We start from the raw sequence: 16,759 nt of genomic DNA, 5'->3' as shown, positions 1-16,759 counted from the left end.
TTTCCTGGATATGGAGCGACCGCTTCCAGTCCACTTAGTGTTTTACTAGATATTCTCTGTTATTGATTTTTCTTTTCTGTAAAAGTGTGTCTGAATGATACATTCACAACTTCCGTCTCATGATTTCTCATTAAAAGGTGCTTTGCCGCCAGGACAACCCCCCCACCCCCTTCCTAAAAATGTACACACTGAAAAATAGAGAATTCCTAAGAAGCACTTCCACTTTGTGGAAGGAGGGCCAACTCCAGCCCTCAAGGGCCACCAACAGGACAGGTTTTCAGGATATTCCAGCTTCAGCACAAGTGGCTCAGTCAATGACTGCTGGTGGCCCCTGAGGACTGGAGTTGGCCACCCTTTGTATAACACCTCTTTTAGTTAGATAATCTCAGTGGGGATTTCAACAAATTCTAATAGTGAAACCTCACTGCCCATCCTAAGGCCTCGGGCATGGTCAGCGCTTATGCGCTGAGCCGTGCTGAGGCGCGCTTGCACTTACCTGTGAGCCCCTACAGCCGCAATGAGAGCGGCTTTAGTAGGGGCTCGCCTACGCTTCCGCAAGCGTGCGGAAGCGTAGGTCTTAGATAATTTTTAAAATCACGCGCTTGCCGGAGCGCAGGGCCGGTCACGTGAGCGGTTCGCCCAATGAGGGCGAACCAGCTCCGAGACATCACTGGCCCGCCCCCATCCCGCCCCCGTCCCGCCCCCGTCCCGCCCCAGACACACCCACTGACGGCGCACTGTCTAAGGCCACGGAAATTCCCTGAGCCTCAGCGTGCCTCAGCACGCCCGCCGGAACCCTGGACGAAGCCTAATGCTTTCTACCTCAGCTGTTCTCGAAGGGAAAAGGAGCAATCAGAAGAGGTAACTGGACTGTAATCTATTACTTCTAGGAAGGAGTGAAATATATGCATCATCAGTATACAAAGATCTGGAGAAGATGCATACCAGGCATGAAAGCAATAACTATATGTGCACTTACATTTCATGTTTGCTATTCATTGGCCTACTCTTGGTTATCTTACATAGATCAATTTAGTGAGTTAAACTGGTGCTCATGTTAGTGCCCAAGTAAATTACACACTGACAATGGTTTGTATGTGAGTTTATTTTATCATTATTTAATGCAGTATGTTAATTTCAGAATTAAATGAAAAAGGTGGTACTATGAGAATTTGGCTATAGAATTATATAAGCCATCATAACTCTGCATAACTATGCATTGTAATCATCCTATTCATGAACACATTGGTATTGTTTGCGGCTTTGTTTAATGTTGCCTTGCTTTTTTAGGTCATTCGCTTCACAGGCAAAATTTGTTTTTGAACATTTGATTGATGACTTTAGCTTTGTGACACCTGTATTAAATGATCCATTTCAGCAACCAAAACAACATTTCTTTTCCTGGTCTTTTTTGGTTTCCCTGGAATTGCTGCTGTGATCTTCCTGCAGTAGCTGCTCTATTGACTATCAATTTAATAGTGCAGAGGGCCTGCTGCACACATCCTTTTCACGTCCTGTTAGTAGTGCTTAGAGAAGCTCAGAGCCTTAATGGGCATATGATAACAGAAAACAGAGGCTAATGGTTTATCTTTGCTGTTTTCCTTTACATTTAACATTGCATCAGATGAGATCTGAAATGCGAAATAAATTGTCCCGATCTAAGAATGTATAAATGGAGCTGAAATGTACAAGTGAAGTAACTGCCAATATACTGACTTAACTGTTTTTCTTTTGTGTTTAGGTTCGACATGGGAGAAAACATTTCGTCAGATAGGATTTGAAAGGTAGGTAGTCAATGCACCAATTCCTGGACTCTTGCATTTTCGAATAGGCATGATAACAGAAAGGGCAGAGCAATTTATGGGCCCGAAAGAGGAATCCTACAGTCAGGGAAATGTTATTATTTTACCGTATCTTGTCCCCCGAAACATTGTTTATTTTTTTTTAAATTTGGCAAATTTACGGATCTTATCTGCGGTGCACGAGCTGCATGATAACAAATAGCTACCTGCATATAAAGCAATGAAATAGAATGAGTTTGTGGGTTGATTTGGAGACTCACCAGGGGCATTCTGTTATGCGGGGTCTCTTGCTGGTGTAGCTTCTCTTTATCCCTCTCCCTCTCCCCTCATTGGGATATAGATTGAGTCAGACTGCATTAATCCCACATGCACCTAGGCTTCGCTTACATACTCCGGACTGTTATATCTCCATGTATATATTGCTGATTGTTCCATTGCTACTCCAAGATAAATAGCCTCTATTTATACTTACAACAACATACCACAGTATAAAATTAATGAAGGTAAATCAGAAATACTAAACCTAACACTCCCAAAACATGAGGTTAAGTTACTTAAGCTAAACGTTATCTATAGATGGAGAGAAACTTGTTTGAAATACTGTACCTAGGAATATTTCTCACCAAGATCTACCAATCCCTATGTAAAAATAACTACCCAGCATTGTTCACACAAATGAGGAAGGACCTCCAGACCTGGACCAATTACCATATCTTATGGTTGGGATGCATAATCTCAGTAAAAATGAATGTTCTTCCAAGAAGGTTATACTGTACTATTTCCAGACCCTCCCGATGCCGGTCCCAGCTAGCCATATAAAAGATTTTCAAAATAGAATGATAAACTTCATATGGCAAAACAAGAAACCGAGAGACGCCTGATCCATCCTTTTAGCTTCCAGGGACTGGGGAGGCCTAGCAACACCAGATGTTAAAAGATACTATTTAGCAGCCCAACATTTTGGAAAATAAAAGATGTGGATGGGTTGAACCAGAGAAAATATTCTGTAATCCAATAGGCCTACCAGCCCACCTTTGGTGTGACAAGAGCCCTCTCTCCGAAACCACACTTTGAAACAGCGACCATTAAATTCATACTGAATCTATGGCAACACAATAATATGACACTTCAACTGGCCTCAATCCAGTTACAGTTAGAACCCATATTCGATAACCCTGGTTTGTGCTCGGGATAATTTTTGGGGTGGAAGAATAAGGGAATCCTAATAGTGGCAGACATATTGGCGACAGAGGAGAAGCTAAAATTTGAGGATCTATGTCTGAAATATAAAAAAAAACAGATTTATTTAAGTATATTCAAGTTGGCCATTTTATTAAACACAAAGGGAGGGTTTCCGGAAACCACAGGATTTAAAATTTCATGTAGTAACAGGAAATATATAAAAAAAACCTGATAACCACCATTTACTGTGAATTGATTCCTGATAAAGAAATATACATACATAAAGACATAGAACAGTGGGGTGGGGATCTACAGGTGGAAATCTCATACGAAGAATGGGAGGACATCTGGGAAAATGAAGCTAAAACATCTATCTGCACTACAACAAGGGAAAATATGTACAGCATATTTTATAGATGTATCTCACACAGGCGGCACACTTTATTTGAGTACGGCTCATTCCGCAAGCCGGGATATGTCCCGGCTTGCGAGCCGCACTCCCTCAGCGTGCCGCGCATCACCGATGCGCGGTCACGCGTCATCGGGTGCCTGTGCCGCCTGTACGCGCGGATGTGAGGACGGCGGCGGGACGTTCCGGGGGACCCGGCGGACCCGGTGAGGAGAGGGGGAAGCCCCGATCGGCGGGCCTCTCCTCCGAGGCTTCGGCGCGCGCCCGGCACCCTCCGGCGCGCGCCAGGTTACTGCTGCGGCCGAGAACGGGCAAATGCTCGAATAAACTCGGCCGCAGCAGTCACATCCAAAATACTGAATCATATATATCCTGGTACAACGGATCAATTATGGAGCAGGTGCAGCCAAGTAGGGGACATGACCCACATATCATGGTTCTGTCTAGCCATTCAGAAATATTAGGTTATGGTTCAATGGTTAATAAAGGAAACAGTGGAGATTAAGATCCCTATGTACCGCACAGTTCTGATTAGGTAAACCTATTGAGGAACTATGTCCCCACACATGTAGTTTGCATCAGATATTCTCACTGCAGCGAGATGCGCCATCTCGGCGGCCTGGGAAAAAAATCCACCCCTCACTAAGAAGAGAGGTTCGCCAGAGGATAAGTGACCTCCAGGTTATGGAACAACTTAAGGCATTCTTGAGGCATACAACCACAGGGTTCCAAAAAACTGGGAACCCTGGGATAGCAGAGATTAAGAATGCCGAATTACAGTTCCATAAGAGGGTGAATCAGGCTAGGTGTGTGAAAGATACCAGGAACACACACATATATTAAAATTAAGTGTTTGAATCTCTACCACGAGTTCTCTCTAACTGTATATGTGTAAATTGGATAAAAGATTGATGCAAATACAAAGAAAATCATAAAGGCAAACATTTTGTAAGAATTTATTGTAAAAGGATAAATAATCTAATTTCATATGTAATATTTGGTACAATGTAACCACCTCACCCCTCAACCCCCTTTTTATTTTTGTACCTCCACCACCCCCCCTTTTAAATGTTGAAAACATCAATAAAAAAAATATGTGTGAGATTGTATATACTAACTTTGCAATGTGAATACTATGAATTCTCTTAGCACAACATATTATCATTGCTTTAGTCTAAAGCAGGAATTCGCAACCTTTTCCCCGTGCGCACCCCTGCCTGCTCTCCTCAGCGCCTTGCGCTTACCCTTCCCCCCCTTGCTCGACCCCAGTGTCAAATGATGCGGGAAGTCATGTGATGTCACATCGCCATTGTAACATGACGTCACGTGACCCCGCGGCGTCATTTGACACTGGGTTACCAGGGCGACGCGTCCCTGGAAGGGAAGGGAAGTGTCATAGAGGCCTTGCATGGCCTCCCGGCATTTAATTTAAATGCCTGGGGGGAGAATGCGGGACCTCTATAACTGCCGCGCCCCCCCAGAAAATCTAGAGGCCCCCAGTTTGCGCACCCCTGGTCTAAAGAATACAAAGTGATTTCAATGTGTTTTCCTCTTTGCATTTCGTAACTAGCAGTTACAGGTTGTAGAAAGATTCGCTCATACTCAGGATGATCTCCTTTCTTGCCTGGCGCACCAAACCTTATTGATTTACTGTACGTTGCAGCATGTGCTCAGATGTGTAGACACTCAGAAGGAGTTAACACATTCTGTCAACAACAGAGATTACAAGAGTGATAGCTGGAGTTTGCATTTAAAGACTTTTATTTCAAATCCTTTTGGGATTTTCGTTTGGAAGATGTTCAAAGTAAATACATATTTCTGTCTAAGTGAGTTTTATCTAGAAATTAAGGTTGTTGAGTGAAATATGAAATAGCACCTCTACTATAAAACATATCTCCTCCCCAGTTGTATGCCATAAGACATCTGCAGATGCTGGAAGATTGAGCGGATTCATTTTCATATTCATTATTTCATAGCAAAGTATAGTATTGGTCTAAATTTCAGAAGTTACGTCACAGAAAGGACAATCTGTACCGCATATCATTTATAAGTGACAGGTAAATCTGAACTTTCTAGTAGCTTATTTATTTTGGAGGCCAAAACAATAAAGATTTCTCTTTAATATTGACTCCTTTATACTTTATGAAGTGAAACTTCTTAGCTGACGGTAGCTGATTGGAAAATCTCATAAGGTAAAATGGGTTGAGTTGTGACTTCCTATGAAACGGAAGTAGCATACTGTGCATGTGCAGACTGGGGCAGCACAAGGGGGCACAGGTTCTCTGCACAGACCTCAGACTCTCGCTCAGCTCTGCGATTCTGAGAAGGGAGAGAGCAGGGCTGCTGCTGCTAGGGGGCTGGGCAGTTTCCTCCATCCTGATTGGCTGCATTACACAGCAGCAGCCAATCAGGAAGAGGTAGCAGGAGTCTGGGGGTGGGGCCAAAGAGCGCAGGAAAAGCATGGAGCAGAGGGAGGTGTGTCTGTGTGTATTTGTTCTGGTGTCTGTGTGTGTGTGTGTTTTCTCTGGCTGTCCTGTGGGGTGAGAATGACGGAGGGTGGATGAGAGGGGATGAAGGGAGGGGGTTGTGAGAGGATGAATATATATACACGCACACACGCACGCACGCACATATATATATATATATATATATATATATATTCAACCACAAATATGCATATATACACGTATATATATATATATTTACTGTATATATATATATATATATAGTTGAGCTTCTTTAGGTCAAGCAATACTGAGTCCAATAAAAAAGGTATCACCTAATACTGAAGAACTCATTTATTCTGCACTATCGCAACTGGACTAACACGGCTATTTTCTGCTTTATATATATATATATATAAGCAAGACCGTGAGAGAGACCACACTGAAAAAAAAGGCATTAGTAGAGGCAGGTGTGATGCACAGTAAAGGGTAAATAATTACCGTCTGTAAGGATCCAGCACAAGAGATAATAACAAAAAGTGGTTTATTGGGTCCAAAATGCACACATATGCCCAACGTTTTGGTCCCCAGAGGGACGTTCTTCTTGTGCTGTGCTAGTATATTGGATTTCTTGGGATCCTTAGACACACACACACACACACACACACACACACACACACACACACACACACACACACACACTATTTATATATGTACACACACACACACACACATTATTTATATATGTACACACACACACCCGCACATGCACGTTCTAAGTGACACTGCTTTGCATTTTGTCACATAAATAATATTTAGATTTTTATAATTTTGCGAGAATGAAAGACTTTAAGAGAGTGACAAAATGCAAAGACGTTTCATTTTGTACGCGTGTGCTCGACACTCCCCCCCCCTTTTTTCTTTTTGCAGCAGCAACAATTATGTTAATTAATGTAAACGAACAAAATATATCTTTATAAGTATTAGCCTGCTTTATATTGTAGTTGATGTGCTCTTGTTGTGTATTATTTGCGCAGTCTGGGGCATGAGGCGGTCTTATTTGTTTTCCAACAGTTTGATCAGCTGCAGTAGAGTATACTGATGTTGTACGTTATTTAGATCTCTGGGGACTTGTAATGTACTTTGTTATTATGTGAGTGACGTGGGAGTCTGCAGTGTATTATATTATTTACATACAATTTTTTGTTACATTAGTTTAGAATGCCTAGTTAACACGTGAAGCAGATTAACCCTGAAGTGCAAATTGGTTGTATGTACTTTCTCGTCCTTGTGAAGAAAGGTTAAATTTATAAAACTAGGCACAGACTACAGAAAAGACAACTTTTTGCTCAGCCCTCATTTCACTGAAGAGAAATATTCAGATGGAGACGTGCTAAACTAAAGGGCAAATATGTTAAGCAACAAGGAAAGATGAAAAGTACCTTTAACTAGTGACTCTCAGCTTTGACTGGGTGCCACTAGCAAAAGATTACTTTTCATCTTTCTTGTTGCTTGAAAAACATCTACCATGTTCGTACAAATGTTAAGTTAAGGTCTCATTGAGTGCATATCTAACCCCGACTGGCTGCAGGGATATACACCCAGGGAAACTACACTTAACAAACCCTATTTCTTATTACATATCTTCTCTTGGGCTTATCTTTAGCTTTGGTTTCAGCCATGGGTCGGGCAATATGAAGGTCTTTGAATTAATAGACCCCAGGAACTTTTCATAAAAGATACTGTAACTGGTATTTATTTAATAGGTCAACATAAATAACAAATACTTGACAGCCAACATTTTATGATTTAGGTTGATGCTTCACAAACACTTTAGCTTCTTTGAAGAACAGGTATACAGATAATCCCCCCAAAATTACTCTGCTTTGTTACATTCGTAAAACGAATCCCAGAGTGGGTTAGTGATAGTTCCATATATTCGTAAACAATCCCAAGGTGGGTTTTGTTCTTTACCATAAAAAACAATACCTTGGCGTGTTGCTTGTATTTAACACATTAAACAGACCCTTTGTGGGTTGTTCAAATACACTTAAGAGTCACCTCTGTGGCTTACTTCAAGGTGTTATCCAAGACTATGCCAAACTGGCTAGTCACATACTATTCCTCAGTAGCTGGATGTTGATACTAATGGTCAGTTACCTTTCTTACAGGTTTGTGTATATATATCAGGGCTACGCAAACTGGGGGAAATTCTCTGCGGGGCGCAGCATTTACAGAGGCCCGGGCGCTTCACGAAGGCATTTAAATAAAATGATAGGGGAGCGGTGAAGGCCTCTGTAAACTTCCCTTACCTTGGCTCAGATGGCTTCTGGAGACGCGTCATCATGGTCCCGTGGCGCCGCTTTGCATGGTGTTGTGACGTCAGAAGGCCGGAGCCAAGGTGGGGAGGGGGGGAAGAGCCGGCAGGGGGGCGCAGGGGAAAAAGATTGCGTACCCGTGATATATATCATGGATATAGTTGAGCTTCTGCAGTTCCTTGCTTGTTCTCATTTACTATTTTCTGTGAATCTCCTGTCTTCAGACGATACATTACATGATAGCTGAAGATCAATAATAATAACTACCCAGAGTTCAGGAAAAGAAAATCTACAGAACTTAAACATAATGAACTGGAACTTTAAACTAATAAAAAGTGTAACACCAACTTAGAACCCAGAATCTAGAGCTGCAGGAATGGGCTAGTACTTTCATATTCCGGGATTGACTCCTCCCTTTCAGTTATGTCACAGAACGAAGGGGAATGAAATGGGACAAAATGATGATGTACTCAATATTATCCATAATAACATTAACTCATAAATAACTTGACCCAATGAATTGTGTTGCACATATAACTCAGTAATAACAAAGAATCAAAGCGCATTAAATCTTAAATTAAACAATATAGTGCAGTTCATTATTTGATCAAACAGTGAATATAAATGCATACATTGAATATAGGATTGTGACACAAAAAACGTGTTAAATACAACCCCTGGAATTGATGAGGTTCTGCTCCATCAAGGAGACCTTCCATGTTGTATTACAGATATCTCTGATTGATAGGAAGGAGCGCAGCTGTCACCAAGCATATAGGAAAAGACAAAAAAACAGAAGAAGGAAATAGTATTGTATTGTATGTCTTTATTTATATAGCGCTATTAATGTACATAGCGCTTCACAGCAGTAATACACATGGTAATCAAATAAATAACAGATACTATAAATAACAGATCATGGGAATAAGTGCTTTAGACATAAAAGTAAGATTAAGGAAGAGGAGTCCCTGCCCCGAGGAGCTTACAGTTTAATTGGTAGGTAGGGAGAACGTACAGAGACAGTAGGAGGGAGTTCTGGTAAGTGCGTCTGCAGAGGGCCAAGCTTTATGTATCATGTGTTCAGAATATCCACAGTGCAATAGTGCAATATATATGAAAACAATTATAAATTAGAGACCAGGAGATAAATGCATTCACAGATTTGAAATGAAAATTAGACTCTTCAATAAAGTAGTGGTCTTCTTATACTTCTTAAAGATAATGTAGGCAAGGAACCGAGACGTAGCACAACTTAGTGTGGTAATTTTATAAACCGTTTACAAAGCACACATGCACTCACAAATACTGCACCGACACACTTTATTCGAGCAAATGCCTGGTTTGTACCTGGCAGAAACCTGGAATCCGCCACTGCTCACCTCTTGCATGCTTCGTTGCGCTTGCCTTCCCAGCCACGGTTCATGCCTGGCTGACGGGGGCCTGATCTTGTTAAATGATAATGAGAATGATTTACTAGGCTGCGATGTTTCGATTGTCCACCAGATGGCATAAACTCATGACTTAAGTAATGTGTGGCCTTTGCAAGTTGTTTCGTTTCCAAAAAAAGTTACTTTATCCCAGTACAGTATGCTATTGTGTAACTTGTCCTTGAGACTGAAGGAATAGTTGCAAAAAATGTATCAATTTAGGCTTTACATACAGTAATGTATTAAATAAAGACAAAGATCATTTTCACTTACACTATTCTACAGAGACATGAGTGAACAAGTGGAGCCCGTGTTCCAAAAACCTGACAGAAGTTATGCTTATTTGATATGGGCCGCTATAAATGCAACAGAGGATAAGATGGCAACAGTTGTTCAAATTTATCAGTATTTTATCGAAAATTATGACTTTTACAGATTTTCGCCAACTCCTCATTTGTGGAAGCATGCAATAAGGAAAAGGTTATGTAGTGACCCCTGTTTTCACCGTATTGAGCCCCAATTTGTTGGAGGGTATTGGTGTGTGTCACAGGGTTTTTCCCGTATCTATGATAATGGAGGCGGCAAAAGGCGAAGGGTCGTGTTAAAACGAAATAAGAAGCGACAGTCCCTGCCAAGCAATGCGCCAGAACCAGAACCAGAACCAGCAGCAGCACCAGCTTATCATCATGGTCCTGCCGTCGGTGACAAATCTGAGATGGATTTCGCAGCCAGTTTTGATGAAGCTTGCATGTACCTAAGCGATTTCCCGCTGACTACAGGTGGGCTAGTCCCTCTGCAAAATGATGAAAGCTGGACTGGAAGTGGGCCGGCGCCAGCGCAAGCTGAATGGGAAATTTAGTAATACTGTACTGTACAGTATGGTGAGTACTGTATTTTTGCCGTATTATTTTGGTGGGGCTGGCTGGGAACTTCTTTAGGGGGCTGACCATTACTGTACATTAAAACTTTTCATTTTGTTTTTCCTCAGAAAAGAAAACGGCTAATGGGGGGATTTCGATGGATTATATTGTACTGTATGCTGATGTTTTCCGGCCATACAGTATACTGTGTAATAAACCCGAATAAATAAAACTACTGTATGCATTTATTCTACAGTACATGTTCAGTAAATTACTGCACATACTGGGGGCGAGATGTGTTTGCAGCAGAGAGAGATTTAATAATATTGTACAGTGAGCAGGGGGTTCCCTGAGCCAGAAATTAATGCTCAGGGAACCCCCCTGCTCCTGATCAATATTATTAAAAATACGGAAAATGCTGCGTCATTACCATAGCGGATAGCCGCTAAGGCAATGAAGGGGTTAACCCACCGTGCCCGCTTTATTGTGTGTAGTGGGGATGGGTGAGGGGGGTATTTGGCCCTTGGTGTGAGTTTAGGACTTGCGGGAGGGGGGGGGGGGTTGCGGGTGCACTTAACCCCTTCACGATCGTAGCAGTTAATACCGCTACGGTCATGAAGGGGTTAAGCCCTCCCGCTACCCCACCCCCCCCCCCCCCCGCAAGCCCTCCCCAACCATCGTTGGGGCGAATACCCCATTCACCCACCCTCCCGCTACCCACAATAAAAAAATACACACACACAGCAGCCGCCAAAAAATAAATAAATAAATGACAATAAATACATTTGAAATACATTTTTATTGATAGTGTACATGTGCAGGGGGTCTCCGGAGCTGAACCGCGGTGGTTTTAGGTCTGGGGACCCCGTGCCCCCCGAGATACAGGCCCCTTTAGGGGGTGCCGGTATCCCTCTGCTCTGCTTGGTTAAACGCAGAGCACTCAGCACTCAGAAACACAGGCCAGCCAGATTTAAACACACACACAATAGGGGGAGGTTTTTTTTACATAGCTTGCAGGGAAGCTTAACGCACACACACAATAGGGGGATAGGGGGATAGGGGGAGGTTTTTTTTACATAGATTAGAGAGAAGGCAGGGCGTTTTAAAAGCGAGAATAGGGGGAGGGGGTTTTACATAGATTTTATTTATTTATTTATTTAGATTTATTTATTAATTGTGGGGCTGCTGTGCGTGAATTTTTTTTATTGGGGGTGAGGGGGGTGTTTGGCCCTTGGTGTGAGTTTACGACTTGCAGCAGCAGCAGCACAATTAATAAATAAATATAAATAAATAAATAAATAAATGACAATAAATACATTTGAAATACATTTTTATTGATAGTGTACATGTGCAGGGGGTCTCCGGAGCTGAACCGCGGTGGTTTTAGGTCTGGGGACCCCGTGCCCCCCGAGATACAGGCCCCTTTAGGGGGTGCCGGTATCCCTCTGCTCTGCTTGGTTAAACGCAGAGCACTCAGCACTCAGAAACACAGGCCAGCCAGATTTAAACACACACACAATAGGGGGAGGTTTTTTTTACATAGCTTGCAGGGAAGCTTAACGCACACACACAATAGGGGGATAGGGGGATAGGGGGAGGTTTTTTTTACATAGATTAGAGAGAAGGCAGGGCGTTTTAAAAGCGAGAATAGGGGGAGGGGGTTTTACATAGATTTTATTTATTTATTTATTTAGATTTATTTATTAATTGTGGGGCTGCTGTGCGTGAATTTTTTTTATTGGGGGTGAGGGGGGTGTTTGGCCCTTGGTGTGAGTTTACGACTTGCAGCAGCAGCAGCACAATTAATAAATAAATATAAATAAATAAATAAATAAATGACAATAAATACATTTGAAATACATTTTTATTGATAGTGTACATGTGCAGGGGGTCTCCGGAGCTGAACCGCGGTGGTTTTAGGTCTGGGGACCCCGTGCCCCCCGAGATACAGGCCCCTTTAGGGGGTGCCGGTATCCCTCTGCTCTGCTTGGTTAAACGCAGAGCACTCAGCACTCAGAAACACAGGCCAGCCAGATTTAAACACACACACAATAGGGGGAGGTTTTTTTTACATAGCTTGCAGGGAAGCTTAACGCACACACACAATAGGGGGATAGGGGGATAGGGGGAGGTTTTTTTTACATAGATTAGAGAGAAGGCAGGGCGTTTTAAAAGCGAGAATAGGGGGAGGGGGTTTTACATAGATTTTATTTATTTATTTATTTAGATTTATTTATTAATTGTGGGGCTGCTGTGCGTGAATTTTTTTTATTGGGGGTGAGGGGGGTGTTTGGCCCTTGGTGTGAGTTTACGACTTGCAGCAGCAGCAGCACAATTAATAAATAAATATAAATAAATAAATAAATAAATGACAATAAATACATTTGAAATACATTTTTATTGATAGTGTACATGTGCAGGGGGTCTCCGGAGCTGAACCGCGGTGGTTTTAGGTCTGGGGACCCCGTGCCCCCCGAGATACAGGCCCCTTTAGGGGGTGCCGGTATCCCTCTGCTCTGCTTGGTTAAACGCAGAGCACTCAGCACTCAGAAACACAGGCCAGCCAGATTTAAACACACACACAATAGGGGGAGGTTTTTTTTACATAGCTTGCAGGGAAGCTTAACGCACACACACAATAGGGGGATAGGGGGATAGGGGGAGGTTTTTTTTACATAGATTAGAGAGAAGGCAGGGCGTTTTAAAAGCGAGAATAGGGGGAGGGGGTTTTACATAGATTTTATTTATTTATTTATTTAGATTTATTTATTAATTGTGGGGCTGCTGTGCGTGAATTTTTTTTATTGGGGGTGAGGGGGGTGTTTGGCCCTTGGTGTGAGTTTACGACTTGCAGCAGCAGCAGCACAATTAATAAATAAATATAAATAAATAAATAAATAAATGACAATAAATACATTTGAAATACATTTTTATTGATAGTGTACATGTGCAGGGGGTCTCCGGAGCTGAACCGCGGTGGTTTTAGGTCTGGGGACCCCGTGCCCCCCGAGATACAGGCCCCTTTAGGGGGTGCCGGTATCCCTCTGCTCTGCTTGGTTTACAGGCCGCGATCACGTGATCGGGACCTTTAAACCAAGCAGAGGGCTACCGGCACCCCCTAAAGGGGCCTGTATCTCGGGGGGCACGGGGTCCCCAGACCTAAAACCACCGCGGTTCAGCTCCGGAGACCCCCTGCACATCTACACTATCAATAAAAATGTATTTCCAATGTATTTATTGTCATTTATTTATTTATTTTTTGGCGGCTGCTGTGTGTGTGTATTTTTTTATTGTGGGTAGCGGGAGGGTGGGTGAATGGGGTATTCGCCCCAACGATGGTTGGGGAGGGCTTGCGGGGGGGGGGGGGGGTGGGGTAGCGGGAGGGCTTAACCCCTTCATGACCGTAGCGGTATTAACTGCTACGATCGTGAAGGGGTTAAGTGCACCCGCAACCCCCCCCCCCTCCCGCAAGTCCTAAACTCACACCAAGGGCCAAATACCCCCCTCACCCATCCCCACTACACACAATAAAGCGGGCACGGTGGGTTAACCCCTTCATTGCCTTAGCGGCTATCCGCTATGGTAATGACGCAGCATTTTCCGTATTTTTAATAATATTGATCAGGAGCAGGGGGGTTCCCTGAGCATTAATTTCTGGCTCAGGGAACCCCCTGCTCACTGTACAATATTATTAAAATACAGAAATGATGCTTCTTTACCATAGCGCATAGACGCTAAGGTAAAGAACGAGTGTTTATTTATACTGTATATTGTATGTGTTTTATTGATAGTGTACATGTGCAGGGGGTCTCCAGAGCAGAAGCGCACAGGTTTCAGGTCTGGGGACCCCGTGCCCCCCGAGATACAGGCCCCTTTAGGGGGTGCCGGTATCCCTCTGCTCTGCTTGGTTTACAGGCCGCGGTCACGTGATCGGGGCTTTTAACGCAGAGCTGGATACCGGCACCCCCTAAAGGGGCCTGTATCTCGGGGGGCACGGGGTCCCCAGACCTAAAACCACCGCGGTTCAGCTCCGGAGACCCCCTGCACATCTACACTATCAATAAAAATGTATTTCAAATAATTTTTAATGTGTGGATGTTTGCGCAGAGAGAGAGCAGCGGATCTCTCTCTGCTGCAAACACATCTCGCCCCCGCCGCCCATACAGTACTGTAGTATCATTTATGTATGTGCATATACAGTACAGTACAGTACTGTATGTTAGGGCTTACAGGGGTTGTTGTTATACAGTATATATATATATATATATATATATATATATATATATATACTGCATTACAATTCATTATAGGGGACGGCTTCACAGAGAATAGCTCGCAAGCGCCACCATGTGTATTTTGACGGCATTGCAGTATTGTAACCAGCCGGAATAAAAAGCTTAAATTCCTGCCGGAAAATAACGCAATGCACTCTGGCTGAAAAATATCAGAAACCTGAATACACCCGAGTATACCCGAATTCGCGGGACTAGCCGTGCTCGAATAAAGTGTGTCGCCAGTGTATCCAATATAATCAGTCATTTGAGCCTGCAGACTGAAGGTGGATAGACAGTTTGGATCTCCTCTCCTATGTCCTCCTCACTTAGTCCCTCGTGACGTCACTTCCGATGTTATTTTCAGAGGAGCAAAGGGAGAGGGAAATGGAAATCGCCAGGTCTCAAACCCACTTCTAAAAGGATTTGTTTCGGATACTCTCTACTCCGGATACTAATTTACAATTTGGTTAATACATATTGCACATTCCCTTCTGTTTTTTGTCTTTCCCTATGTGCTTGGTGAGCTGCGCTCCTTCCTATTGATTCCACGTATAACTCGGTGACTAATAATTTTAATTGTGGTTTTGAAAGACTTACAACTCTCTTTTACATTTTAACATTGTTCATGTTTATTTCTGTATAACTGGAATATTGTTACACCTAGTATTTGATCATGACAACAAGTAAAAAAGGTAGAAACACGTAAGTAAAAGTCTGAAAAATGTTAAGTAGATCTAATTTAATTAGAGCTATTTATACAACACATGCTCATGCTGGTTTAGTCTTCCCTTCTTTCATGTGGTAAATTGTTGTGGCTATTATACTACCCACATACTTGTACCGAAACAACTCCGAGATACAGCAACACAAAGAGAATATTAGAAGTAATTACGATAATCATGGCCATTACTTTGTGCAATATTTTAACCTTTTGATCAGGTTACATTTGGAGTTTTTTAAATTCTCTTCTTGCGTCATTACCTACATCTTGCACTCATTCGGGACCAAAAATCACATACAGTATCTAGGCTGGTTTATGAAAGGTATTATTTTCTTTTGCAGGTTAATTTGATTTATTGTACATTTTACTCCTGCTGTGATGTACTAACCCTTTCCTCCCCGTCACACCTCCCCTACTCAAGACGCAGGGACTGCCCTGACCACCCCGTCCGGTGGCTGGGCTGACCTGCCAGCTCTTGAAGTTAGTAAGTCCTGAGGGCTGTCCTGGCAGGAAAGGCCATCAGCATTACCATGCTCACTTCCCTTCTTGTGCTGGATGGTGAAGTTCCACTCCTGTAAGGCAAGACTCCAGCGCAAAAGTTTAGCATTTTCCCCCGACACTCTATGTAACCAACTCAAAGGATTGTGGTCAGTTATTACTGTGAAATGTCTGCCATACAAATAAGGCTGTAACTTCTTTAGAGCCCACACTATGGCCAGACACTCCTTCTCAATGGTGGCATAGGCCACCTCTCTGGGCAGCAGTTTGTGGCTTAGATATACTACCGGGTGCTCATCGCCCTCCTCCCCCACTTGGCTGAGTACAGCTCCAATGCCAAAGTCTGAGGCATCAGTCTGCACCAGGAACTTTTTTGCATAGTCTGGAGCACCAAGTATGCGCTGGCTAGTGCAGTCTTTAATGCCTGAAACGAGACCTCACAGGCAGGAGACCAGACTACCAGCACAGACTGTCGCTTCTGGGTCAAGTCAGTCAGGGGTTTGGCAATGGTGCAATACTGACGGACACCTTTCTGTAGTAGCCTGCGGTGCCTAGGAAAGCCATGACTTGCTTCTTGGTTTTGGGAACGGGCCACTGCACTATAGCTTCCACCTTAGCTGGTTCTGGCTTAAAATGCCTGCCACCCACTCTGTGCTCTAGGTACAATACCTCTGCCATCCCTACTAAGCACTTGGTGGGTTTCAACGTGAGTCCCGCTTCGCTAATCCTGGCTAGCACCGCAGCTACATGCACTAAGTGTGAGTCCTATGAATTACTAAAGACAGCAATGTCGTCCAGGTATGCCCTTGCAAACCCTTGCATAC

General features: G+C 43.2%; 1 protein-coding gene across 4 annotated transcripts in view; it reads left to right on the top strand.

Moving 5' to 3' along the window:
- Positions 1-16,759, top strand: part of PIEZO2 (piezo type mechanosensitive ion channel component 2) — a 504,990-nt gene that overhangs the window by 272,018 nt on the left and 216,213 nt on the right. For all 4 annotated transcript variants that reach the window (XM_075585381.1, XM_075585382.1, XM_075585380.1 and 1 more), the window contains exon 4: positions 1,742-1,784. In XM_075585381.1, coding sequence (XP_075441496.1) covers positions 1,742-1,784 — 43 coding nt within the window. The remainder of the gene's footprint in view (positions 1-1,741; positions 1,785-16,759) is intronic.

Source organism: Ascaphus truei, chromosome 2 (genome assembly GCF_040206685.1).
Source record: "Ascaphus truei isolate aAscTru1 chromosome 2, aAscTru1.hap1, whole genome shotgun sequence".
Lineage (NCBI taxonomy): Eukaryota > Metazoa > Chordata > Amphibia > Anura > Ascaphidae > Ascaphus > Ascaphus truei.
This window is presented reverse-complemented; position numbering and strand designations above follow the sequence as displayed.